Here is a 25,416-nt window from a genome sequence, read left to right as displayed (position 1 = left end):
ATGACCTCCTTAACTTGTGCTGACATCTTTTTGGAGATAAAAGAAAAGAAAGCTATAAAACTGAAAGTCAATACTTTGAATGTATTTCAGGTATTACGTCTGCTGCTACAGCTGAAAGTCTGAATAAAATCTCGACTGTTTGATTAAAAATCCACTGTGGTTGTTCAGAGGCAAACCTACAAGAGCTGTCTTTGTGCAGCAAATTATGGACCTAACTTTATTTCTCAGAGTTCAGAGTTTTATTTGAAAAGAAATGTTTTCTTCTTTTTTCTTTTCTTTTTTTAATTCTATGCTCTTGTAGTATAATATGACATGATCTATGGATAAATTAAATGTACAGTAGCATCATTCATTCATTTCTTATTTTCCTTGTGTGCTAGACACAGTGTTACCAGGGGTTGCTCATTTCCTTTGGGCCAGGACTCTGGCATTAAAGTCACAATACATACAGCAGCAGGTTGCGTTTCATCCACTTTATCATAATGTGACATGAACACTTTTGGAGCATGAAGTGTGGTCAGTTAATGGGTTGTGTTTCAGTCTGTTTGTGTGTAAGCCTTCTGAGTGTGCCTTGTTTTACCTGCATCATCCACAGGGAGTGTGTTCCCGCCTTGAGGAAGATGCAAGTAACGAGGAACAATTTGGCCACTTGCTGCAGCACTGTTGCCACAAATTGATGTCCCTACAGGAAAGGATGTCAGCCTGTCAAGCCCAGAAAGAAAACTCAGCAGGAACAAACACTTATATAGCAACTCTGGAGGTGAGATGCATTAAGTAAACTGACTTGATGAGCTGTGTACAAGCTCTTACATTAAAAAAGAACATTGTTTAACAATATTAAAAAAAAAATACATTGAAGAAATGTTGGGTATGCAAAAATGTAACCATCTATAGGGGGTTTCTCCTCATAGTCACTGTTTTTTTGTCACTTTTTTAGGTTTTGCTACAAGAAGTAACAGGCACTGAAAAAGATCTTTTTCAGCTTGTAACTCTCAAGGACTCCATTACAGTCAGTTTAACAGCTGAGGCCCGAATAAGTCTGACCCAACAAGTCAGCAACCTTCAAAACCACAAGAGGGCACTAGAGAGTAAAATCGGAGAGACTCTGGCACAGCTTAAAGTGAACAGTGATGAAAGCATTCAGCGAGTTAAAAAAGAAGCCTTGTATGTGCACACAGCTCTTAAAGACCTGGCTGAAGGTGTCGAGAATCTTTCCGATACCCATGAAGCTTTGCCTGATATCAGCCAGCTGAAACAACAGTGGTGTATGATACAGGTAACATGAACATATACTTTGAAATGTTGATATATATCTGAAAAATACAAATGGGAAAAAGACAGCTCACAATATTTACACAGAAGGACTTGTGTGTCTCTCAGAGCTGTGATAGCAGGCTGACAGAGCTGGCAGCAAGAGCTGAAGACCTGCAGAGGACCAGCGAGTCGACCAGCACACAGGAAGCCCTTCCTGCAGATATCATTTTGACCGTCAGTGCCATTTCTGAAGACCTTGGCAGGTGCTTTACCTCATTCTGAAATGGAACAATTAACCATTCCTGTATTTATACATCTTATCAAATGAATATGCAGTGCTAATTGTGAGAAATGGTTTGTTAACTTTGACTTTTAGAAATTTCTGGGGACTTTAAGACTACTCTTAAAGTAAAATGAAGATGAAGATATTAATTTAGTATCAAGAAAACAATTAAAGGGGCTTACCAAAAGATAACAAGAAAAGACTTGTGTGAAACTTGCATAATTTGCAGCAGAATGTAACTTGGGTTGATGGTGAACATGACTTCGTTCATCATCAGTATTGTTGCAGTGAGATATATGAGGGTTTACACATCCTCTGAATATGTGAGGGAATATGAGGGTTATTTTGAAAATGCACTTGTTCTAAATACTGTATGGCTCATTCACTGCTTGTGGTCTGGCTCCAGCCTCAGGTCTGTTTTTTTGCAAAAGAAGCAGGATTTTGCAGAAAACACTGCAAACAGAGTGAGAGAGCTCACCAACCAGATGCAAGAGTGGAGCCAAAGTGTACAAGATGAACCATCAACACATAGCCAGGTAAAGCTCAGCATGTTCAGTATGTCTTCTGATACATGGAATTAATTAATTTATGAATTAATAAACAAAAGTTTGAAAACAAATGTAAGCATTGGCTCATATGCACAGTTAAATCTTTTGTTGTCTGTCATTTGTTTTTTAAAATCTGCAAATGAATGCCTGAGTGAATTACCAAAAGTATTCACTCACCCATCCAAATCATTGCATTCAGGTGTTCCAATCACTTCCATGGCTAAAGGTATATAAAATCATGCACCAAGGCATGCAGATTGCTTCTACAAACATTTGTAAAAGAATGGTTTGCTCTCAGGAGCTCAGTAAATTTCAGCGTGGGACTGTGATAGAATGCAACATGTATAGTCTTGAAATTTCCACAATACTAAATATTCCAGTTATCTGGTAGTGGTGTAGCAAAGAGGAAGTGATTGGGAATGACAACAACTCATCCACAAAGTAGTAGGACACGTAATATCCTCGAGCGAAATCAGCAGATGCTGCATAGTGCGCAGAGATCGCTAGCTTTCTGCAGAGTCAATCCTAAAGACCTTTAAACTTCATGTGGCCTTTGGATTAGCTAAAGAACATCCGAGCCTTACATCACCAAGCACAATGCAAAGGGTCAGGTGCAGTGGTGTAAAACATGCCGCCACTGAGAGGGGGACTGGTGGACATAGGATTGTGGTGTGGAGTTATTTTTCAGGAGTTGGGCTCGGCTTCTTAGTTCCAATGAAAGGAATGGCCTGTATTTGTATAGCGCTTTACTAGTCCCTAAGGATCCAGGATCCGTTTTACACATTCAGTCATCCACCCATTCACACACTGGTGATGGTAAGCTACATTGTAGCCACAGCCACCCTGGGGCGCACTGACAGAGGCGAGGCTGCCGGACACTGGCGCCACCAGGCCCTCTGACCACCACCAGTAGGCAACGGGTGAAGTGTCTTGCCCAAGGACACAACACCCGAGACTGTCGGAGCCGGGGCTCGAACCGGCAACCTTCCGATTATAAGACGAACTGCCAACTCTTGAGGCACGATCGCCCCATTACGCCCCAGGAACTCTTACTACTTAAGAATACCAAGATATTTTGGGCAATTTCATGCTCCCAACTTTGTGGGAACAGTTTGGGGATGAGCCCTTCCTGTTCCAACATGTCTACAAGGTCCATAAAGACATGGATGAGCAAGTTTGAAATGGAAGAACTGGCCTGTACAGAATCATGACTTCAACCCGATAGAACATGTTTGCGATGAATTAGAGCAGAGACGGCAGCCAGGGCTTCTCATCCAACATCAGTGTCTGCCCTTGGTCAAATATGTATATGTATAGAACCTATATGTGTTAACACGCCTTCTTTGCCACATATGTACCCTCTTGTATTTAGAGAGTCATGCATGGTGAAGAATGTGAAAAACACATGAATATTTCTGTATAAATGTTATGTTTGTCTAAACGAACAGTTTTCTGCACTCTCCATTTCAGCAAATCTCCCTGCAGCACAATACAGACACTTTAACAGCTGTATTATAACAGGATATGGTCGGGCTGTTTGACCACTGTATTGAAGCTGCTGTATTCTCCCTGCTGTGTATTTACAGTGCACCTGTCATAATTGATATTTCATGTCATCTTTCATTTCTCTAGCATCAGTAAAGTGTCTCCTTAAATGATAGTGTATTATAACTGAACTGGATCAATACATATTCTGTCATATGGACTAGGGGATAAGCATACTGGTAAAGTAATTCAGGTGGAAAAAAACACCTTGACTTGTCACTTGTTGTTGACACAGAAGCAAAATTTCAGTGAGTGAGATCTCCTGTGGTGAGGTTAAGCAGTCTTAAAAGGCACACTGTGACCTCAAACCGTGTGGTTGACCAAAAACAAAACAATCAGGATCAATAAGAGTTTACAGTTAGATAAGATACGAATCTTGATTAAACCAGATGTTTTTGCAGTGTATGGTTTCTGTTACCCTGTAAAGTCTTTTTTTTAGCTTGTGTATCTGTCTGTGCTGTCACAGGGAGCTCTGGATGAAGGTTTGCAGCTTCAACAAGCACTTTATAACGTACTCTCAGAGCAAGATTTTCTTCTTAATTGCCTGGGAACAAATGTGGCACAGGAATTGGAGAAAAATGCTTCAGGTGCACTCACTGAAAGCCAATCTGCACTTGAAACCCAGTCTAAACACCTGGTGAGTGTCTCCCTTGTCATAGAAATGTACAGTTTGGTGAATTTATGGCCATAACATCATTATTGTTTTTAATATTGTTTATTTCAAAGGTCATTCGTGTTCATGGCGATGTGCAACTGGAAAACAAAGATTTGCCAAGCAGAAGTGAACAAGACAGTCTAAGAAATGAAAGTGGAGCACCTCATTTGGCATCAAGTGATAAAACTACAGCAGTGGGTCTTACTGCTTCGCCTTTCTCTTGTGCACCACACAGCCAGGAAAACTCTGAAACTAATCAGAATGACAACAAAATTCAAACCAAAGGCACCAAACTTCATACAGAAGCATCAGGAGGTTCAAATATGGAAGCTGATGCCACAAAACAAGAACAAGCAGGCATGGTAAAAACCGAAGATGATGCCTTAGCCACATGTTCAGAAACTCCCAATGTTTTAAAGACCCAGCTAGAATCTCGCCATTTAACACCACAAGAATTACACTTGAAGTCTTATCTTGGGTCAAAAGATAATAGCGCACTCAGGGCACTTTCTGGAAATGACACAGGGCCATTAGTGCCAGACTCACATCCTACGCTCAACGAAAGCTTAATAGCTCAGGAAGAAAACACACCATTGCAGAGTGACACCACCTTCACCTCTGTCTCAGAATTCTCAGCTGTAGGTACAGACAATATTAAAGCAATCGATTCAGCACGCTGTGTCACATCCTTGATAGAATCACCACCAACAAAGCCAGACAACCTCCCCATTACTGCCTCTGAACATACTGTGTCTAATCATCTAGAAGCACAATTAGAGACATTCAAGGCAAATACAAATGCTCAGTGGAAACACCGTAAGGACGCTGGTATCGCCACAAAGAAAGTGTTCACTGTTGTATTGGACATGGACCGACAGGACGTGCAGCAAAGGGAAAATTCTGGTTTATGCTCCCAGGAAGCCGGGTTCTCGGATGAAAAAAACACAGAATATTCAGGGACAGGATTCCCAGAGATGAAAACTGAAGTCTTTATGACATCAAACAGTCAGGAATCAGACAAAGTGTTGCAACAGTGCACATTTGAAGCACAATCAGAGACTTGTAAGGCAGTCGCCGATGTGCAAGAAAAGGAGAATTTCTCTAAATGTGTCAAAAGTAGCCCGGCAAAGGTATTTACCATAGTGTTAGACATCGAGCCGCAACCATTCAACATGCAGAAACGTGAAAAAGCCAACAGCCCTGATTTACTCGGATATTCACAGGAGAAACAGTTTTCTAATGCTAGGCCTGCAGAGGTTTCCAGCAGAGCATTTCCTCAGAATAAGTCAGGGCTCTTTACCACATCAATTAGTGCTGGATCAGATGCGACTGCCTTCCCAAACTCTTGTGCAAGTCCTGAATCAAACCCCTCGGTGTTAGTGAATAGAGTTTTGGAAGAAGCAAACTGTTCAAGTGCCAAATTACCACGCAGAGAAAACCACAAAACCCATGGTTTAAAGCTTAACGAGGTGTCGAAATCCTCTAAATCATGTTGCCCTGTTGCTGAATGTCAGCACGCTGGTGCACAGGCAGCAGAAACAACATTTCCAGATGTCAAATCAGAGGAGACAACAGATTTCTGTGACTCTGGGGAGCAAACAGAGAGGACAGTGGATGATTCTGTGGAAAGTGGGGAGGCCTTAAATGGCACACATATATCTGCTTCTGGCAAGAAACAAGTGACTCCTGATAACACTGTATGTAACACAGAAACAGCATGTGAGGAGGTGCCAAAAGGAGAAAACACAAAGGAAGCAAATGAATTTGAAAGCACAGAATGCAAAGGTTCAGAATTGCCAGTAAAACGAGGCATTGCTTCGCTGCCAAAAGACAAAAATGAGGGGAAGTTGCCTGCAGCACTAGAGGACATGGGAGTAACACAGGAACAGGTAGGTGCCATTTGAAAATTTTACTGACTGGATTTTTCCTCACAGTTCTGCTCTTTCAGGACTTAATATGTCTAAGAAGCAATCGACAAAAAAAATATTCTAACAGACAGGCATTAAAAGCCATTATGTTTTTCTACATTTTTTTCCATTTATCATCATCAGTGGTAATTTGGTTCGATGCTGTAATTCTGGCATAGCAGGTGGTAAACCAGCAGGTGGCTGGAAAGACCCCCTGTTTGTAGTTAAAAGGTGTCACTGACTGCAAATACCTGTAAATAAATTCAGAGCTGCTTAATGCTGTCATCTGTAAGCTGACAGTCTCTGGAACTTTCCATAAAAAGTGTTAATTTGCATTTGAACTTCCTGATGATGAATAACCCAGACTTTCTAGGTGACTCAACTGTACCTTCTTTCTAAAATTACATGAAGCTTGTTTGACATTTAAAAACCATTATTTCCCTATGTTACCTTAAAGCTAGAGAATATGTGTGTGGGAGAGAGAAGCTGTGTTTCTGACATTTTGCAACTGTGAAGTTATCAAAAATTTTGTCCTAAATTTAGTGGGAATTTGTGTTCTTTAAATATATTTTTTCTTTTCACACTTTCCCATTCAGATGCCACCATTTTGCTTAAATCCCTTCATACTTCTTATGGGAAATCCACAGTGAAAAGAATAAACTGACTCTCACACAAACTAATGCAATACAGCATGCAAAAGTACACACATTTGCAAGCCTCCACAAGATTTGAGGGATTTTCTTGTGATATCAGCTGCATGCCTGTGCCCTGCTTGCAGCAGCTCCAAAAGGAGATAAGACATTAGATACGAGAGACAAGAGGGTGAAAAAAGGTGTAAATGAAACTGACACCAGGCTTGGAATAATATTTTCAAGACATCTCGATGTTTTCATTATCTGCATAATTATAGCATTTTTAATAGAACAGTCAGTTACAAAGTTCCCAGATTATTACGCAAGCACACTGACCATCTGACCTTGCCATAACTTTCACAGGACTGCAATTCTGTGAAAAACTAAGTACACGCGTAATGTTTTCATATGAATTAAAAGGACAAATAAAACATCCTAGGGCAAGACACTAAATCCAAGTTGTTCTCTGATGCATTCATTGGAGTTTGAATATTAGATAGAGACTTAAGCGTAGAAAAAAGGGCTTGTGTGAATGAGACATGTGCTCAGGTAGAATAGAAAAGCGCTAATTAAGAACCAGTCTATTTACCATGTTAGATTTTTGAAGTTCATCACATAACATTAGAAAAATGACTGAACAAGTATGGCTTGTTTGGAAATGATGCCAGGAGAAATGGCTTGGCTTAAGTTTATAAAGCTGCATCTGAACAAACCACAAGACCTCTGGAACAATGTCCTTTGGACTGATGAGACCAAGAGATGTTTGGCTATAATGCACAGCACCACATACCAGTAGTTATTTGTCAAATAACTCATATCATTTGTCAAGCACTGATGATTTGGGTTTGTCTCACAGCCAAAGGACCTGGGCAACTTGCATTCTTTCAGTCAACCATGAAGTCTTTGGTAAATAAAGGTATTCTAGAGCCAAATATGAGGCCATCTGTCTAACAGCTAAAGCCTGGCCACAATTTCTCTATGCAACAGAACAATGATCGCAAGCACAGCAGCCAATCTACAACAAAAAGACCTAAAGAGAGCTGTGCATAAATGAATGACTGGAAACCTCAGGCAGTGCTGTAAAGGAGAGTGGAGTAGAATTCCTCTGAAATGATGCAAGAGACTGATAAAGTCATACAGAAAACATTTACAACCACTCATTGCTGGTTGTGCACCATTTGATTGAAGAACATTAATGTTAATATAAAAATTTGCCTTTCAGGCAAGCTTGTGTTTGAGTGTAAAAAATTATCTTTTGTTCTAGAAACATAAAACTTGCAGCATGTTTTCATATCATCGTTCAGCTCCACCCTCCTGCCAGCATACACCTTAGTCATGCCCAAGATATTTTAAAAAAGCACCTCCCCGTTTGTAACCTAGCATCCCATGCCTTGTTTTAGTGTTTGTTTTCTTGTCTAGCCAAGCTATAACAAATCATTTATTTCCTAAAAGAAGTTAGAAGGAGAGCATAAAAGGAGCCCTTGTCCCCCAGGGCCGACTGCTTATTTCTCAGGCACATTCTTGTGTTAACTGTACTGACTCACTGGGCTACCGTCAAACGTAATAATATTTAGCACTGGTGGAGCAGGGAGAGAACAGGAAGTTCTGTCATTATGCGCAGACAAACATGTGGGAAGAAGAAAGCTAAAATGTGACACCACCCCTGTCTTCTGTGTCTTCAGCGTCAGATCCCAGAGAGCATGGAGCCTGAGAGGACGGCCCCGGGTTCACCGGCTGATCTGGGTTCTAAAGAGACACCGGGTGGACCGGCAAACTCCGGCAAAGAAAAGCACACCATGCAGGATATTTTTTCTGATATCCAGAATGTGGTGGAAAGAAGTAACATAATAAATGTGAGTATCAACCAGTTTTAATTATAATAATATACTGCATTACTTGTAAAAGTCAGAACGAAGCATTAGGACTGCGGGAATTAAAGTTAAGTGAGCTTTACTGTTTATTGTTTATGTCATAAATCTCATAAATCTGCAGTAGCAAATAATACATAGCAAGATAGTAAAGAAATATAAAATGCATCTATATATTTTTTACTTTTTCTGTTTGATTTTCAGTACAGATGCATGTGTCTAAAAATAGCAAGTGCATGGGACAGTGAGCAGATAAGAAAGGCAGTTTTTTAATTGATGCCTCTGGGTTCCCTTGATGCTACTGACAGGAAGTATCTATGAGATACAATGATTTCCTGTTTGTAGTTAGGAAGTCTAATTGCACACAATATACAGCTGTTGGATTTTGTTTTTTGGCTTCCATCGTCCTAGTTTGAGTGTTTGTTCATGGAAAGCTGAAATAGTTTATAAATTGACAATGATAATTCATCAAAGATCCCTGGTAAAAGTTATAAATGTTATAATAGAGTAAACTAACCAGACTAAACTAGAGCTCTAGGATAATTTATATTGAATGTTTGTATTTGCTGTCTTTACAATATATACACATAGTTAATTGGTTTTCTTGGTTTCACTGCCCTATTTGTTATTACAGCTATGTCCTTTCAGTACATGTTATTTAAACATAATTCTTCAGTCCATTTTTCCTAGCTGTATAAAGTGGTAAACAATTCTGGATTACTTAAATGTAGCTATTTTATATTATTTTTTCACTTACATTACTTTCTGTAGCATAATGTTTATGTGATACGAAGCTTTAGGACTTGATACTTTAGTAATAAATATTTTACATCAGTTTTTTTGTGTCTTTTAACTCTTGTATTGCTCTTTTTTTTAGAGAACACCACATATAGATTTAAATTGGTATCTGAAGTCTTCTCCTGGTGAACAACAGATTCAGTTGGTACGAACTGTTCAAAAGATTCTCGCATGTCGATATCAACCAGCCCAACTCAGTGTCATAGCTATGGCCAAACAACTGGAGGAAGCAAAGGTATACACTCTAATTGTATTTATGTCTTTCTTGCAAGAAGATGCAGATTTGTTAAAATTAAAAAATGCACAAATATCTATGAGTGTCTAATCTGTCTACTGCAGGAGTACCAGCACACTGTGCAGGAACAAGTTGCTACTTTAAAAAACTCAAGTACCTCTAAGGCTTGTGAACCAAGTGCCTTAAACAGTGCTGCAGGCCAATGGAGCGCAGCACTGCTAGATGCTTCTGCCACAGTGCAGGTCAAAGCAGCACAACTGGAGCAGGTCAAACAGTACCACAAACAGATGAAGCTCACCAGAGCTTTTCTGGAGGTTATAGCCGCCGAGAAGGAAAAAACAAGCTTGTGAGTAAACTTGTGAGCTGGATTTTGTGCACTTGACGTTTGATACTGTTAACTAATTGTTGTTTTTTTGTTCTGGATTTCATCAGACACTCTTTGGGAAGCAGTGCACTACAGGCTGAAAAGCTCCAGGTGCTCCTGCAAACAATGGAACAAAAGAAAGCTATGATGGAAGGTTTGCTACGCTTAAGTAGCCAGTTGTCAGTGCACTTGAGTGACGCTGAAAGTTCAGGTGCTCTTCTTGGTCAGCTTGGAAATGTTCAGGAAGAATGGCGGCTTCTAAAAGGAAGTATCAAAAGAGCTCTGAGGCATGCCTCCAACTCCACCTGTCAGTCCTCCCTTCTTTTGAAAGAAGCCGAACAGCTAAAAGCCAAACTTGAAGATCTCCAGAAATCCGACTGTCAAAACCTTGACAGCAAAAGTGACAAACAAGTGGAATTTGTTTGTCTGACCACAGACCTAAAACTGTATAACCAGCTTTACCTACATTTACAGTCCCAGTCAGATGCTCTCAACAATTTTTCTCTAGGTCAGAAGGAGAAAGATGAAATCGAGCATAGTCTTCAGGAATTGGCTTCCTTGCTTGGTGTCACCAAAAAGAAACTTGATTCTTTCACACTTAGCTGTGGTGACAGTTCTCAAACTAAGATCAACAAACAGCTACGAGACTTGATTGTATGGGCTAAGCAGGCAGAAAATCATATCTCTATTGGGAAAAAGTTAGCTCTTTTCCCAGAGGAGGCTGGTATTCAGATTGTCGAAATGAGGAAATTTCAGACTGATATTTTGTCTAGACAGTCCAAGTTGAGAGTACAAGTTGACGAGATGAAAGAGTTAGCCTCTAATATGGAAAATGAAGAAAGTGACCAAGTGTTGAGGACAGTAGAAGACCTTTATGAAGCTATTGCTGACAGTTTGGATCTTGTTCTTGACACCATGGAAAAAGATCTTAAACAGAGAGAGAAACTGTTATGCGAGCTTGCTAGCATGGATGCCTGGTTAGCAGAAACACATGCTAAAAGAAACCTCTGCACTCATGTTGAGAATATTTCAAAAGCGGACCTCAAAAAGCTAGAGAACGACCTGAAAAGTCATGAATTAGCCACAGTGGATATAGAGAGCCAGCTAGAACTGGTGGAAGTGATGTCAGAAAGTTGCAGGAAAATAGCCATAGGGTTGAGTCCAGCAGAGAGCCGCTATCTTGTCAACAGACTTTCAGGCCTTTGGACAGAATTAGATGGATTGCTAGCTCATGAGAAAGCCACCAGCTGGGAATTAAAGGAGCTGATTCATGAGCGCACTACTTCAGATGAAGAGTTATCTTCCATTCAGGCTAGTTTAAAGCAAATTTCTGCTGATCTAGAGCAGCTGAAGATTCCTTTGACCCAAGAAACCCTTTCAGTGATTGCGCAATGGAAACACATACTAATGGAGCATCAATGTCAAATCCAGGAGCTTCAGCATTGCCTGGAGGGCAAGCGAAGCTCCTTTCTGTGTTTTATTGGGGAACTGGAAGACCGGTTCAAAGCTCTTAGCATAAATGCCTTTGAACAAGAAAAATATCTGCACCTAAAGACACAAATGGAGGAATCTAAAGATATTGTCAAAGAGCAAATCCAGAATGCCAAAAACAAAGCACTCGGTGTGGATGAGAGGTTTAGACTATGCCAAACAGTCCTCGTTGAGATTCCTTTAGTCAAAACACAAAGTCAAGAAGCAGCAGATCAATTGGAGGTTATAGCTCAGGAGTTGCACCCATCTGTTCTTCATTCAGAGAGGGAAATGATTCATCATATAGTTGATACTTTGGAGTCTTGGGAGACTCTTGTCACAGATGATATCAAAAACCTAGAAGCTCAGCTCCTGCTAGGTTTACAGTTTGACTCAGAGCTTCCTGCTTATATAGAGCTCTTAGAAAGCACAAGAGTTGAGCTGGAAGGAGCCGAACCAGTCAGTCCAGAAGAAACAGCCATAGATATTGCACTACAACGATACTGGGTCATTTGGCGAAATATGGAGTCTGGGATGCGAGTTTTGGAAAATCTGGGACAGAAAGAAAAAACTGACCTGAGGAACTACAAGGAACTATATTCACTTCGAGATTCAGTCATGCAAGAATGTCACTCGCAGATGGTAAGCTTAAATTATTTATATATTTAATATGTATTTCATATTTTGGGTTCATGTTTGGGTGTTTTCAAAAACTCTTCTTTATTGTGTAACGTCTGTTCAACAGGTCATGCTATCACAAGCTAGAGAATCCTTGAAAGATTATCACTGGGCTGCTCAAGGAGCAATAGGCTTCCTACACAATGCTGAGGCAACATTCTTGTCAGCTCCTGGAGGGTTTTTGGATTGTGCTGAGGAGCAAAGACAGACCCAAGAGGCTTTAGAAGCGCTTGAAAAAGGTTTTCACTCTCATATTTGCCACCTTGTTGAACGGGTACCTCATGAACCCTGCCTTTCCTTCCCAAAGACTGAGCAGCTCCACATCAACATCCTCAGCCAGCTAATGGTTGGAAGAGCCATACTGGAGGCCCAGGCGCAGCTCAGGCTTGAGTCCTTGCAAAGGTACTTGGCTGTTCTCAATTTCTAAATGTACATCTCTATACCTTTGAGTCTTATGTATTTTCTTCACATTTCTTGTTCTCATAGGTGTGAACTGAGACAACAAAGTCACAAAAAGTGCCACGAAGACATTTGTCAACATCTTTCACAGTTTAAGGAAAAGCTTTCAGAATGTGCTGCAGAACATGTGACATCATATGACAAATGTGTTGCCCAACAAAGAAGAGCTCAGGTAGGTTAGATTCAGCTTTATGTCATTATGTCTACGTATTGGATCTGTTTGAACCTGGCATTTCATCTCTTTGACAGCTTAGAATTGTTAACCGTTTAGCCATGCTTGCAAAAATGCTTTAAGAATGACAGTGCTAGTCTAGCTGACTTTGGCTGCTTAAAATATTTCATTATCTGTTTGACTTTCATGACATTTTAAATTTTAACTTTATGTCATTACATTTTAAAGCTTCTGATGGAAGATCTTCTCGGTCTTGCTGGGAGGATAGACGACCTGAGAGCTGTTTGTCCAATGCAGGGTTGTGGGGTTGGAAAGGATGGTGAGGTTGGTGCCCTCTGGAGGCACTGGTTATCATTACATCGTGATGTTGGCCTCCTGATGGCACGCACAGAGCAGAGAGGAGAGGAGTGGAAAGACATTACTACAAGCGTGAGTTTAGATCTTAATAAACCCTTTCTTACATTTAAAAAGAAACAAATAAATGCCAAATGAAAATTGAATTAATATTTTTTACCTCTTTTGAAACTTTTGCTTTTCACTAACCAGAACTTAGTATGTCAAGTGACTTTTACTGTTTTCTGAGATTAAAAAGACAGAGAAAGGTGATCCATAGATATTGATGCTTCAATTCGATTTTCTTTAGATGGAGCAGTGCTGCAGCTTTTTAGCCAGACTTCAGGCGGAGGTTCGAGACCCCACCACTGTGAACTTCACTCGAGAGGATCCACAGGAGCTTCTCGCCCTGGCTGAGATCCATCAGACAGGTTTGGAGCAGGAGCAGCAGGACCTGGCCTCCCTGGAGCATCGACTGGAGCACGCCCTGAGCTTATCAAGTTCCCTGGATTCCATCACCCCAGGGCCTATAGGCAAAACGCTGGTGAAGATCCAAGATAATGTCAGGAGGTGGGATTTCTTTAATATACATTTAAAAAGTGATTATTTATTTATGTCGAGTATGCTGAGAAGATACTTTTTTCCCCACAGCTTAAAAGAACGAAACCTGCTGGTTGTAGCTGCAGCCCAGGCTGAGGAGAGAGAAAGACAACAAGTTCAAGGAGAGATGGGAGAGATTCAGAAACACGTGTTTCTCATTCTTCCGGCACTGGAAGCATGTTTGAATCCAAGCGAAAGACAGGTGGGCTTCGTCTTTTAATGTCTTATAACCTTGGAAACTTGGTATTTGAGATTTTATAGATAGTGATATTAAAAAACAACAATAATATGGCTTCTTATATGCATGTAATAACAAGTAATTACCTTTAAGTGTTTAACATGTCCAACTTTATTATCGCCATTATTCATAAATGATGAAATATTACTTTCTTATGAGTGTTTGATTTGAAGTTGCTCACATTATAGTGAGAAATACAAGCTATATAACAGTCAAGTTGCAAATCACAGAATTTAAACTGGTTTTTCAAGTACTAATCTGTCCAGCTGGTCTCATTTGTAAAAAATCAGGGGTGCAGTAGAGTAGAGGGAGTAGAGTATTAAATGTCTGACCCACACTCCCAGTCTCTGTCTGATTCCTGTATTTTTTGTCCTTTCCACACTGACAGGAGCTCAGAAAGGAGTTGTCCTCCCAGAAGACCAAGCTTAAGTGCATCACGGACAGTGTGCAGAGCCGATACACAGAGGTTCCTGTGGATATAGGCAAGCAAATACAGGATCTCCAGGTGTCTCTGCAGAGCGCAGAAGAGAAGGTGACAAGAAAAATGATTTCAAACTGTTGAGATTTGTTGCTGACAGATAAATGATCTCAAGCTAAAATCCGCTGATGCAAATGTCTTTGTGTGCGTGTCACACAGCTCATAGAGAACAGCCTCGTTAAGAAACTGGCTAGCAGAGTGCTGGAGTTGGGTTCTGGCATGGAGAAGGTGAAAGCATTACTGGAGCAGAGAAGTCCAACAGTCAGTGAAGCTCAGAATGTCCTGAAGGTGTGTGTATTCCTTGTTTTCTGTTCGCTTGTGCGTCCACGTATGAAAAATAAATAAACCCACTGTTTAATTATTTCTTGTTAACAACTTTTTAAACTTTCTGTATTTTCAGTGCTGACTGTTTGTGTGTCCATCTGTCAGTGAGATTATGCAAAAGCTTCTCAGCTGAAATTATTCAAATTAGTGCAGAGGCAAAGAAAGAACAGAAAGTGATCTCGCTCACTTTCATTTATAGTGTTTTTGTAGGTTCACAGTCATCCAGGTCAGTAGTAGTAGTCTGAAAAAAAAGCCAACCATACTTCTTAAAATTTATAAAGATGCATCACCTCTCACTCACAAAAAGGTGGAGTGTGGAAAAAAAAAAAAGTGGATCATTACCACTGTGAGACCTTCCCCCACCCTTTTTTGTGACCTGTTGTGAGTGGGTGGGGAAGCATCTGGGAAGGGATCTAAGGATTGCATTGCATCTCTGTTCAGTGATAGTCGTTCCTTTACTCCTCTTTCAAACTATCTGTCTTTGGCATCCTCGAAACAGTGACCTTTACCCATTCAGTGCAGTTGTAGAGCTGGGTCTTCTCTTTTTGAAGTGCCTCTTCTGTGTTGTGCCATATATTTGTGCAGTAGCTGTTTTGGTTTCTCCTATAATATAGGAGTATATTAAACTTAAACTTAAACGCCTGTAACTTTATATTATAAAGTTACAGGCGCTCCTCACTGTACTGCACAACATACACTATGTTGTTTAGCTTGCGTTTGGGAGTTTTGTTGTTGCGATGAACCTGATGAACCAGTCTTTTACTGTGAAATTCAACTTTTAATTCACAGCTCTCCAAGTTTCCCTTTAATTTGCCTTTTAAATAATCTTTTACAGAATTTCCCACTGCATTATTTATCTTTACGTATACAGTATGCTATAATTTGAATAACTATTTAACTTCAGATCTCATTTGAAAAGTTGCAAGTTGCATAGCTGACTAAGATAAAGTCAGATTTTCTTCAACTTCCAGGCACTTTGAGTGACCTCCACTAGCTGTTTGTCAATTTGCAGTATGTTTTATTCAAGCCAAATGAAACAGCTACAGATTCCTAAGAACTAATGCTAATCCACATTACTGTCTTGTTCTTCAGCATCTGTGGGATGAGCTGGATGCCTGGCACAGCAGCTTGATGCTCCTGGAGAGCGAGGTGCAGGATCTTGCAGAAGAGCAGCCGGATCAAGCCCAGCTTCTTATTGACCAGCTCACACAACCCCAGCAGCTCTACCAAGATGCAGCACAGATGGTTGAGCAGCGTACAACCTTTCTCAGCAAGGTTTAGTGCCACTACTATTACTGCTCACCAATATAAATATATTAAATATAAATAATTTGTAGGCTACATATGCTTAATTTATTTTAGCTTACCACTCCATTTGACTGAATGCTTCCTCTGTACATTTTCCATATATCGTCCTTTATGTTAGATCCCAAAGTGTCTTCAGGAGTTAGAAGATATTCTGCACAGCGCCACCCGCTGGTTAGGTGAGGCCCAGTCATGGCTCAGTGCTCCCTGCTCATTCACAACAGCAAAAAGCCTCCAGAACCATGCAAAGTCCCTGCAGGTCAGTGAAGAAGCATGCTAACTTCATTCTTTTGTTTATATCTGTTTTATGTAATCTTCATGTCTTTATAGTCTCATTTTTTCCTACTTATATCCATAGATTGTATTGACCTTTAATCTTTAAACTTGCCCTCCAGTAAACCTCTGTATTTAACACCTGTATTAAAATGTATCCCCATTCCATGGTTCACAAACAATAATATAGTGTACTATGGTAAAATAATATAGTATATATTTCTTATATGTTATTTCTCAAAATTAACTTTACAAAATGCTTCACAATGGCAATGAAACAGCACATACAAGTCATAAAATATCAGCAGACCAAAATTTAAAAAAGTTAAATCTGTCCGGTGTATAAAATCCAACACAGTCACATAACATTAAAATCAAATAAAAGTAGAAACTTTACAGTCTACTGTCTTTATTAGGTTAAAGGTGTGGGAAACAACTTTAATTTGACTTTGACATTGGATAAACTGAAGTGCTGTACCAAGGTCAAGTTCAGGATAAATAAGGATCATGCAAAGCTACCCTAGTAGAGTCCAAGGATAAACATTTTGATCTAAAAAACAAAACACTACAAACACTAAATTAAAGTTCTGATCTACAGCTGGTCCTGGATGACTCTGAGATGATCAGGGGGAACCTGCAGGATTTCAGGTTGGTGCTGGCTGAAATCTCTGCGGTGTGTGACATCAGTGCCCAGGAGGAGAGGCTGGAGCAAAACGACCAACAGGTCCTCAAAATGCAAGGCAGCATCCTCGGGCCACTGGAGCAGCTCCTGCAGGCTGTTGTAGTAAGAATGTTAACGCTTCAGACTTTTGGATTGTTAGTGATCTCAAATGCTCCAGTTTGGGGCACATTGAGCGGAATTTCTGTACTTGCATTGTAGCCAGATTTTTGAAGATTGCAAGCATTTACAGTACAGACAGCAGAAAGTGTCATAAACATTAGTTATACTGGTGGGCATATACAACCGTTTTCATACAAAGCTAAATGTCTAAGACAATTTTCATTTCAGGTGGTGGAGGACATGGAAGCTGAACTTAAGACTGTGGAGAAAAATGTGCTGAAAATCAGAGCGATTTTATCCTCCATGGACGACTCCAACATATCCCTGACAGAACATCTGCACAACAGACAGGTACAGCAATGCAATTAGTTAGTGATTTATTTGTTTTTTAAATAGTTTAGTGTGGTAGTAGTAGTACCGGTATAATAATAGTAATATTACTGTTATTACTACAGTGAATGGCACTGAGAGCAATTTACAAGGGAGTAAATTTATTGAAATACAACATAAAAGATGACATCGGCGTAATTAAAACACTTGTATTTACATTGCTCAATGTTCCTGGATCAACTCATTTAAAGGGATGTGTGTCTGATTTAACCATCTTCTGAAAATTGGTTCATTTGTATGAAGCACAGTTAATAAAAGCAGTTTGTCCACTTTTTGCAGTACTCCCATGATTTTTGAAGACCAAATAGACCTACTGCAGTATCTGGTTATAAAAACATGTAGGACAACCAGGAGATTTCTCAATAAGAAGTTTAGAAACAAATAAAATGCAGTGCATTTCTTTCAAACTTAACAAGAAACATATAAATATGTATACAGTGAAATATAAAGCAGTTTAAGCTACAAATGTTTGTAAATGTAAAGAAGTGGCAGTGGCATAGATGAATGCTTAAACCTATTCTGCTGTCTCTCTCTCTCTGTCTCTCTCATATATATATGGGGAAAATGTCAGACTAACAGTTTACACGTGTTTCAGGTGATCCAAGCTAATTTGTGCTCAATGCGGAGGATGTTAGAAGATCTAGAAAAATGCAAAGGAGAGCTTCACATCCCACAAAGAGCAGAAGAAAGCCTTCAAGTCTACTCCAAAGCCAGGCTGCTCCTGCAGTCACTCGAGGAGCTGGAACATCTCACCGAGCAACAAGCCTCTCTGCTTGAGGTACAGCATGTCTGAATCCTAGCACACAGGCAAAGTAAAGATTTTGTTCTGTTATAAAAGAAAAAAATGGTGCGACAAAAGGTGCTTATGATGCTTACTTTGCTGATATACTTTCATGTTGCACTATGAAGCAACACTCATTCTTGTCTCCAACTGGATCCTTGTTCCAACACAGTGGATTTGTTTTTTATGAGCCTCTGTCGCCTCTGCCATTCTTTCTTAAATGTTCTCGTCTCTTTGACTAACCTAGAACAAGATAAGAGAAGAGGAAGAAACAAGTGCGATTCTTGCAATCACAACAGGCTCTCATACTCCTGAACAGATGCAACAGCTGGACACACATCTAGTCCAGGTAACATTTAGCCGACCAGCTAAATAACTAAACCAGCTAAACAAATCAAATAACACTTGTGTGGTCTTTGCTCTTTGCAGTCGTGATTGAAGTAAACCAATTACACATTTCTTCTAATCATTTTGTGCTTGCAGCTCTCAGCAGCTTTTGATCAAATTATTTTGGGAGAGGAAAAACAAATCACAGCGTACAAGATTTCTTCTTGCTGCCAAATTTTAAAAGTGTTCTTTGAGCTCAGAAAGCCGGTAGAACTGGTGAATCATTCAAGTGCAGTGACTATCCCCCATTCACTCCCTTCACTCTGTTATCTGGGATTAGATGAGCCTTGCTGTTAGAGTCCTGTGTGAGAAAAAAATAATTATACTGAGCTGTTCATCAGGCTCAAGAAGTCCGAAAATCTTTGTTTTGGGGGGAATTTCACTATTGTACTACAGTATTAAAAAGCTGCATAACGGTGTTTTGAGAGTCAATTAAAGAGGTCTAACCTTATCTAAAAAGAAAATTATATTTGAAAAGTTGCAGATAAAACTCAAAAAATAGAATGAAAGTGCAGGAGGAATGAAATGGTGACTGCTGCTAATAAAAACTTTAAGTTCAATATTTACTGATATTGTTTTTAGATAAAGAAGAGTGATGAGAGTCGATAGAAAAGCAGGTTTTTCTTCCAGTTTTCCTTTAAATCACAAATTTGATCATATATCCACCCTTATCACCGAAAGCAGGGGGCTTTTGAGGTGTCTAACTCAGAGGAAGAGGAGGATGAGGATGACGAGAGTTGTCACTCGTCATCCTCTGACACACTAACAAGCAGTATTCCAGAGGTAAATCAGATGTAATTACATCACATGAGAGCATGTCTCTGGGTACCTCTGTCTTTTTGGTTTCATTCCACAATTTCACATTCATTATTTAAGCTCACTGACAGAATTTCAAGTAACACACCCACAGCAGTAGAACGTGTAAGACTTAGCAAATATTTTCTAAAAATGCACAGGATTTTATGTGCGTTGGAATGAAACTCTGAATGTCTTGGGCTTCATCTACTCTAATTATTCCTTCTTTATTTGTTCCTTGTGGTCAATCCATCACATCATATCATCAAATTAAAAACAAAAAAAACCTGACCATCACAGATTTTCCTGAAAAAAATTCCATAATCATTCTTAATTTTTTAATATAACATCCACATCCTTGCTGTACTTTTTTCTCGGAAAAGAAAGTATTTGAAGGGATAAAAGTAAGAAAACTACTTGAGCTAGGTTCAAAATTTTAAAAGATGCTATGGCTATATGAATATTGACCATGAAGGGTGTAGCTACTTTCTCCCATATTCTTATGCCTGGTTTGAGGTCATCTTAATCACTTTTACATGCCCATATTCCTTAAGTTTCTGCCATGTGAATATCTGATTAGATATTTGTGTTACTGAACTGTGAACAACAGCTCTTTATCTGTAAAAACATTGGCTCTGATTTGGACTCTTTTAAAGGATATTATATGTCTTGTATATTAAAGTGTGGTTTCCACAGGTCTCCACATCTGTTGTCAGAGATCATTCATCTAAATAGTGATTTCAGGCATCCATCCTTCTACATGTAAACCTGAGCTTCACTCCTGCGAGCCACACTGCCAGATTCTTTTAGCCTAAATAAATTGAAGGATGTAGCTCAAGTAGTTTTCTACATAATGGAATTTTAAGATGGACCCTCAGAGATGATGCTAAAAAACATCTAAAAACACTCCCACCATCTCTCTTTGAATTGCTTCATTTTGACAAAAGAAATAATGACAGCAGGGACCTGAAATTTTGCAGAATTCCTATTAAAAAGTATATCTTTTCCCTGAAATTTGTTCAGGTGAATCTGAGATGATCAGGTGGTAGGTATTTGGTGAACTGACATGGAATGACCCCTCGATGTAATTCTATTCACAATTTCTAGCACTAATACTTTTATCTTTTTCCTGTGCTGTGGAAGAAATCAGGAGATTTTTGCATGCTCTTAATGAGCTGTGTGAGGCAGGTCATTGTGTTTGCTGATAACCCCACTCTGTCGCTGTCAGAAGCAGCTGCTCCTCAGAAACCTTTCCTTTCATACACCCTCAGGATGAGAATAGCATGCGTAATTTATATGTGTTTGTGCAAGGATTTGGTTCGCATTTGTATATTCATACAACCAATATGTTAGGACCCTGAGGACACGCTCAAGCTTTCAGAAGTGCAAAGGGAGGATATGGCAGAACATAAGCCACCATCACATATGAAGGTAAATAATCAGTTTCATTTTGGATATATATTTAAGAGTAATGCTTTTTCTTTCAATAATATGCTCTGTTTATAAACATTTTCATAAGAATTTTTTTTTAAACTAATCTTAATATACCTACCATAAGTTGTAGTTATTTCTAGTATCATCTTTCATTTGTCTTTCAGGACCTGCTTCATCAGTCTTCTACTGAATGTGCAGAAAAGCCTGAGTTAGATATCAACTTTGAAGCCAAACAAGCTGAGGCTGGAATAATAACACCTGACGCTAAAGCTGATTTTGATGAAGCACTTAGTCCTGAATCTGTGACCGCTCAGTCACTAAACACTGCAGCTGTCCCTGCAGCAGAAGGCCAGCTTAAAGCTGCTGCTGTGGACCAGCGTGATTTACCGAAACACGAAGCCTTTGATGCTGACCCTCGCACAAACACCCCTCAGGCAGCAGCTGGAGCGGAAGATACAAGGCTGATTCCTTCAAGACCGATAACTCCGTTTGCTGCTGGAAGAGCATCAGATGAGCTGATAGAGGAGGAGAATCTGTCGCTGTCCACAGCTCCCAATTCAGATCTGGTAATTTGTCTGAAAATTCAAAGAGATGTCAATCAAAGTTATTTAAGCCTTAGTAAATGGTTTCATGGACATTTAATTTTAATATATATATATATATATATATATGTGTATATATATATATATATATATATATATATATATATATATATATATATATATATATATATATATATATATATATATATATATATATATATATATATATATATATATATATACACATATATATATATATATATATATATATATACACATATATATATATATATATATATATATATATATACACATATATATATATATATATATATATATATATACACATATATATATATATATATATATATATATATACACATATATCTTAATTGGAGTAATAACTCAAAGTCAACTTTGACATTGGGCGCTAACTCATGTCCCCCAAGATCCATTGTTGTGAAGTTTCGAGACCTTCTATAAAAAATTGTGGCTAATAAAAAGTTTTTACTTTTACATTTGGTGTGACCTTGACCAACACACAACATTTGAAAGGATCTCTTGCAAACTGTGGACACTAGACTGCTTACAAATAGACAGGCAAACAAACAAAGGGGGCCGATTACATACTTTCTCCCTTTTGGCAGGGAGGGGAGTGATAACCAAGTTTGCAGAATTAGTATTTAAAGTACCAGATGAATAACTTTTTTTGTTTGTTTGAACAGGATGTTTTTGATAGACTGAGGGAGCAAACTGAAGTCAGCGCCAGATGTTTGTTGGGAGGATCCCAGCAACCCCAGCAGTTTTCTGTTGAGCCAATCAGGTAAAAGTTCCAGTCGTAGTATTTCAATTTTGGACCTCCTCTTTACACAGCATATCATAGGCTCATAAAATTTTTGTGGTCCCTAGTTTGCCTGGACATGAAAATGTTAACCCCAAGCGCCAAAGGTGGAGTCACCTTCATTCCCAGATTTCTGAAAAAATAACCACTTTAAAAAAAGTTAAGGAGGACCATCAGAGCCAGAACAGAGAAGATGCAGAGAACAGACAAAAGGTAAGAAAACAGGAAAATAATCATGCCGTGCTTGAATCTGTAGTATTCAGTCAGACTGCATGATGTACATGAGGTGTGAGGTGATAGAAGTTATTTCTAAAATGTGGATGTCACCAACATAGCCATTACATCTGTTACCGGGGCAACCAGGTTACAAGGTTCGCCAATCCTTTCATCCTGTCCTCCGTGCCGAAACTCATTTTGTTTTCGTATCTGTGAACCTGCTTGTCTTCCACAATGAAAAAGGACCCACGACAAGCAAAAGAATATCATTATGAGTGTTCCCATTGCTACTAAAATACCCGATTTTGTTTTGCTGGAAGCAAAATCATGGATCTGATATTAATGAATATGAAAGGATCAAGCAGGGGACCTAACTCCTGCCCCTGCTCAGTTACACCCTTGTTGCATTCTGTCTTTTTCCTTCACCCGCTGTTAAACCTTAAGTTCAGTTTTCTCTTTGTGTATAGGTTCCAGATGAGGCATCGAGGTCAATTGGATCTACTTGTGCAGCTCTTCAGCACACACAGGAGGCCATCACTATGCTAAGAAAAATAGTATGTATAATAGAAAGAGACCTTTTAAGTGCGTTCCTGCTGAAAGTATATTGATCTAGATACACAGGTAGTACACTCTCTCACAAATAACTGACTAACATGGATGACTGAGGCTCAATGAAATAATCAGATGTATTTCTGAAAAGTACTTCAAGCACATGAAGGCACAAAGATGGATTTTTTTTTAATAGGGCTACAAAATAAGCGAGTACCAAAAGGCTTCACGGGCTATTTCCTTGCAGCTTTGTCTTTACAATCATAAAACACCATTTTTAAGGACAGTTCTTTTCATATCAATGTATTTAAAGTTTTTCATGTCATTCTAGTCAAAATCAAATCAGGTAACATGCTAGACACAATTTGTCCAGTTTTTCATCTCAGTACGGAATATAAGATCTACTAACTCTGTTTATACATTAGTATCAACAGGTTGTGATGTAGGAATAACATAGTAGTAAACGGTAAACATCATCAAATTAAGAAGAATGAGCCAAAATATTCAGAGAATCTGACCTTTAAAAAACTGTGGTAAGTTAAATTGATGATTGTGCTTTACATTTCCCAGGTGAGCTCCACCGATGGTTCTCATCCAGGTGTGAAGGAGGAGTTTTACGAGGCTATACGGCAGGTCCTCCTCTGCCTCGACTCTTTGACTGACCTTCTGTTGACTTGTGGTGGCATGGGTGAAGATGAACCTCAGCTGAGGCTGCTGCAGCACGAGGTGACTGAGAATAATGTTTCTCATTGCCACTTTATTAGGTACACTTTCCTGGTTAGTTAGTTCCCTTTTGCCATCAGAGTTGCCTTTATTCTTCACATATCTGCTCACATAGCTGCTGCACACGTACTTCACATCCACAATGTATGATCCCACATGGATTCAGAGCTGATGACTGTGACATTTGAGGGTAGCGAACTCATAGTCATGTTCAAGAAACTAGTCTGAGATGATTTGAGCTTTGCGGCATGGCACGTTATCCCGCTGGTATCTACCATCATAGATCGGTATATTGCAGTCATAAAGGGATGGACATGGTCAGCAGCAAAATCTGCATACCTTGGGTGTAACAAGTGGTTATGTGAGCTACTGTTGCTTTCCTATTCCTATCTATTAAAGCAGTCTAGCCATTCTCCTCTGATGTCTGGCATCAACAAGGTATTTTCGTCCGCAGAACTTTTTCCCTGAATGTTCTCGTTAAACCCTAAAGATAGTTGTGTGGGAAAAACCCAGTAGATTAGCAGTTTCTGAAATTTTTAAATCAGCCTGTCTGCCACCACAACCATGCCACATTCTTCCCAGTTCTGATTGCCTACATGGCTAAGTGCATTGAACCATTGTTATGTTATTGGCTGATTATTTGCTTTCCTGAGCATTTGAATACATGTACCAAGTGGCTAGGGCTGCCACAAACGATTATTTTGATAGTCGACTAGTCACCGATTATTTTTGCGATTAGTCGACTAATCGGATCATGCATCCATTGGACGTACAGCTATTTTGCACCAGCAGCATCTGCTCTTATATAACATTAGCTTACAGTTTTAAGTGTTTAGGGTATGTGCTAACTAAAAATAAAGACAAGATGATAGTTTATTCAATTTAATGAGATTTACAGATTGTTTCGGTAAAGTTTAATAAACTCCTTGCTATCTAAAATATAACGGGACACCGGAGTATATTCTTGAACATCTCACACTTCTGATAATCAGTTGTCTGCTTGACGTTTATTCAGTCGTGTATAAACTATAACTTTAATCTCAGCCAAACCGATTTACTCAGGAACAAATAAAATGCTAAAAAAAAGGCCAAACAATAACATTTTTAAGTTATCTAACTGACTTCTATATGTTTAACCTGAGTAGCGAAAGACGGTGGTGCGTTTGAAAACGATTTGCCGGGAGTCCGGTGTTCTCACGGGCTCTAGTGAGCCTTGCCCCCGGCTAGCTATCGAGCTAGTGGGTAACAGACGTCTCCGAAAACGTCGGAGCGCTTTTGAAAATATGCAGTGTCTTGATAAACTGAGCAGATATTTGAGGTTTACACAGCTACATTCTCGCCTGAAAATATGTTAAACGTTTATTTTGTGACCCAGAAAGATTAATAAGAGTAATATTAAAACTAACTAGCTGCCGCCATTGTTGAAAACTGAGCAGGGCCGCGCTATGAATTCTGGGACACTGCTTCTTCTTCTTCTTCGGAGTGTAACGGCAGCTGGCATCCTTGTACATGCAGTGCTGCCATCTTCTGTTTCAGTCCGTTATTACACTCTTAAATC

The 25,416-nt window shown here is 39.3% G+C and overlaps 1 protein-coding gene and 1 long non-coding RNA gene across 15 annotated transcripts in view; one reads left to right on the top strand and one right to left on the bottom strand.

Annotated features, from left to right (window-relative positions):
* syne2a (spectrin repeat containing, nuclear envelope 2a) overlaps positions 1-25,416 on the top strand; it is an 86,940-nt gene that overhangs the window by 25,709 nt on the left and 35,815 nt on the right. For 11 of the 13 annotated variants that reach the window (XM_025898929.1, XM_019345796.2, XM_019345788.2 and 8 more), the window contains 30 exons: positions 596-760; positions 938-1,276; positions 1,381-1,517; positions 1,944-2,073; positions 4,097-4,267; positions 4,357-6,174; positions 8,507-8,677; positions 9,570-9,725; positions 9,830-10,071; positions 10,158-12,201; positions 12,305-12,639; positions 12,724-12,868; positions 13,097-13,297; positions 13,512-13,771; positions 13,853-14,003; positions 14,428-14,571; positions 14,677-14,805; positions 15,934-16,116; positions 16,268-16,405; positions 17,018-17,203; positions 17,429-17,551; positions 18,186-18,368; positions 18,619-18,720; positions 19,440-19,541; positions 20,907-20,984; positions 21,152-21,553; positions 22,255-22,352; positions 22,439-22,583; positions 23,054-23,140; positions 23,706-23,861. In XM_025898929.1, coding sequence (XP_025754714.1) covers positions 596-760; positions 938-1,276; positions 1,381-1,517; positions 1,944-2,073; positions 4,097-4,267; positions 4,357-6,174; positions 8,507-8,677; positions 9,570-9,725; positions 9,830-10,071; positions 10,158-12,201; positions 12,305-12,639; positions 12,724-12,868; positions 13,097-13,297; positions 13,512-13,771; positions 13,853-14,003; positions 14,428-14,571; positions 14,677-14,805; positions 15,934-16,116; positions 16,268-16,405; positions 17,018-17,203; positions 17,429-17,551; positions 18,186-18,368; positions 18,619-18,720; positions 19,440-19,541; positions 20,907-20,984; positions 21,152-21,553; positions 22,255-22,352; positions 22,439-22,583; positions 23,054-23,140; positions 23,706-23,861 — 8,721 coding nt within the window. The remainder of the gene's footprint in view (positions 1-595; positions 761-937; positions 1,277-1,380; positions 1,518-1,943; positions 2,074-4,096; positions 4,268-4,356; positions 6,175-8,506; positions 8,678-9,569; positions 9,726-9,829; positions 10,072-10,157; positions 12,202-12,304; positions 12,640-12,723; positions 12,869-13,096; positions 13,298-13,511; positions 13,772-13,852; positions 14,004-14,427; positions 14,572-14,676; positions 14,806-15,933; positions 16,117-16,267; positions 16,406-17,017; positions 17,204-17,428; positions 17,552-18,185; positions 18,369-18,618; positions 18,721-19,439; positions 19,542-20,906; positions 20,985-21,151; positions 21,554-22,254; positions 22,353-22,438; positions 22,584-23,053; positions 23,141-23,705; positions 23,862-25,416) is intronic. The other 2 variants (XM_019345789.2, XM_019345797.2) reach the window with 2 other exon arrangements.
* Positions 18,246-23,835, bottom strand: LOC112842409 (uncharacterized). 2 transcript variants are annotated; one of them, XR_003214165.1, is made up of 5 exons: positions 23,697-23,835; positions 21,375-21,562; positions 21,106-21,173; positions 18,467-18,614; positions 18,246-18,386 (listed from the first exon to the last, which is right to left on the bottom strand). It is a non-coding gene; the product is annotated as an uncharacterized LOC112842409 (long non-coding RNA). The 2 variants fall into 2 exon arrangements; XR_003214166.1 differs by having other exon boundaries at positions 23,654-23,755.

The sequence above is a fragment of the Oreochromis niloticus genome, linkage group LG15 (assembly GCF_001858045.2).
Source record: "Oreochromis niloticus isolate F11D_XX linkage group LG15, O_niloticus_UMD_NMBU, whole genome shotgun sequence".
Lineage (NCBI taxonomy): Eukaryota > Metazoa > Chordata > Actinopteri > Cichliformes > Cichlidae > Oreochromis > Oreochromis niloticus.
Note: the sequence above shows the minus strand (reverse complement) of the source record. Positions and strands in the feature narration are given on the sequence as shown.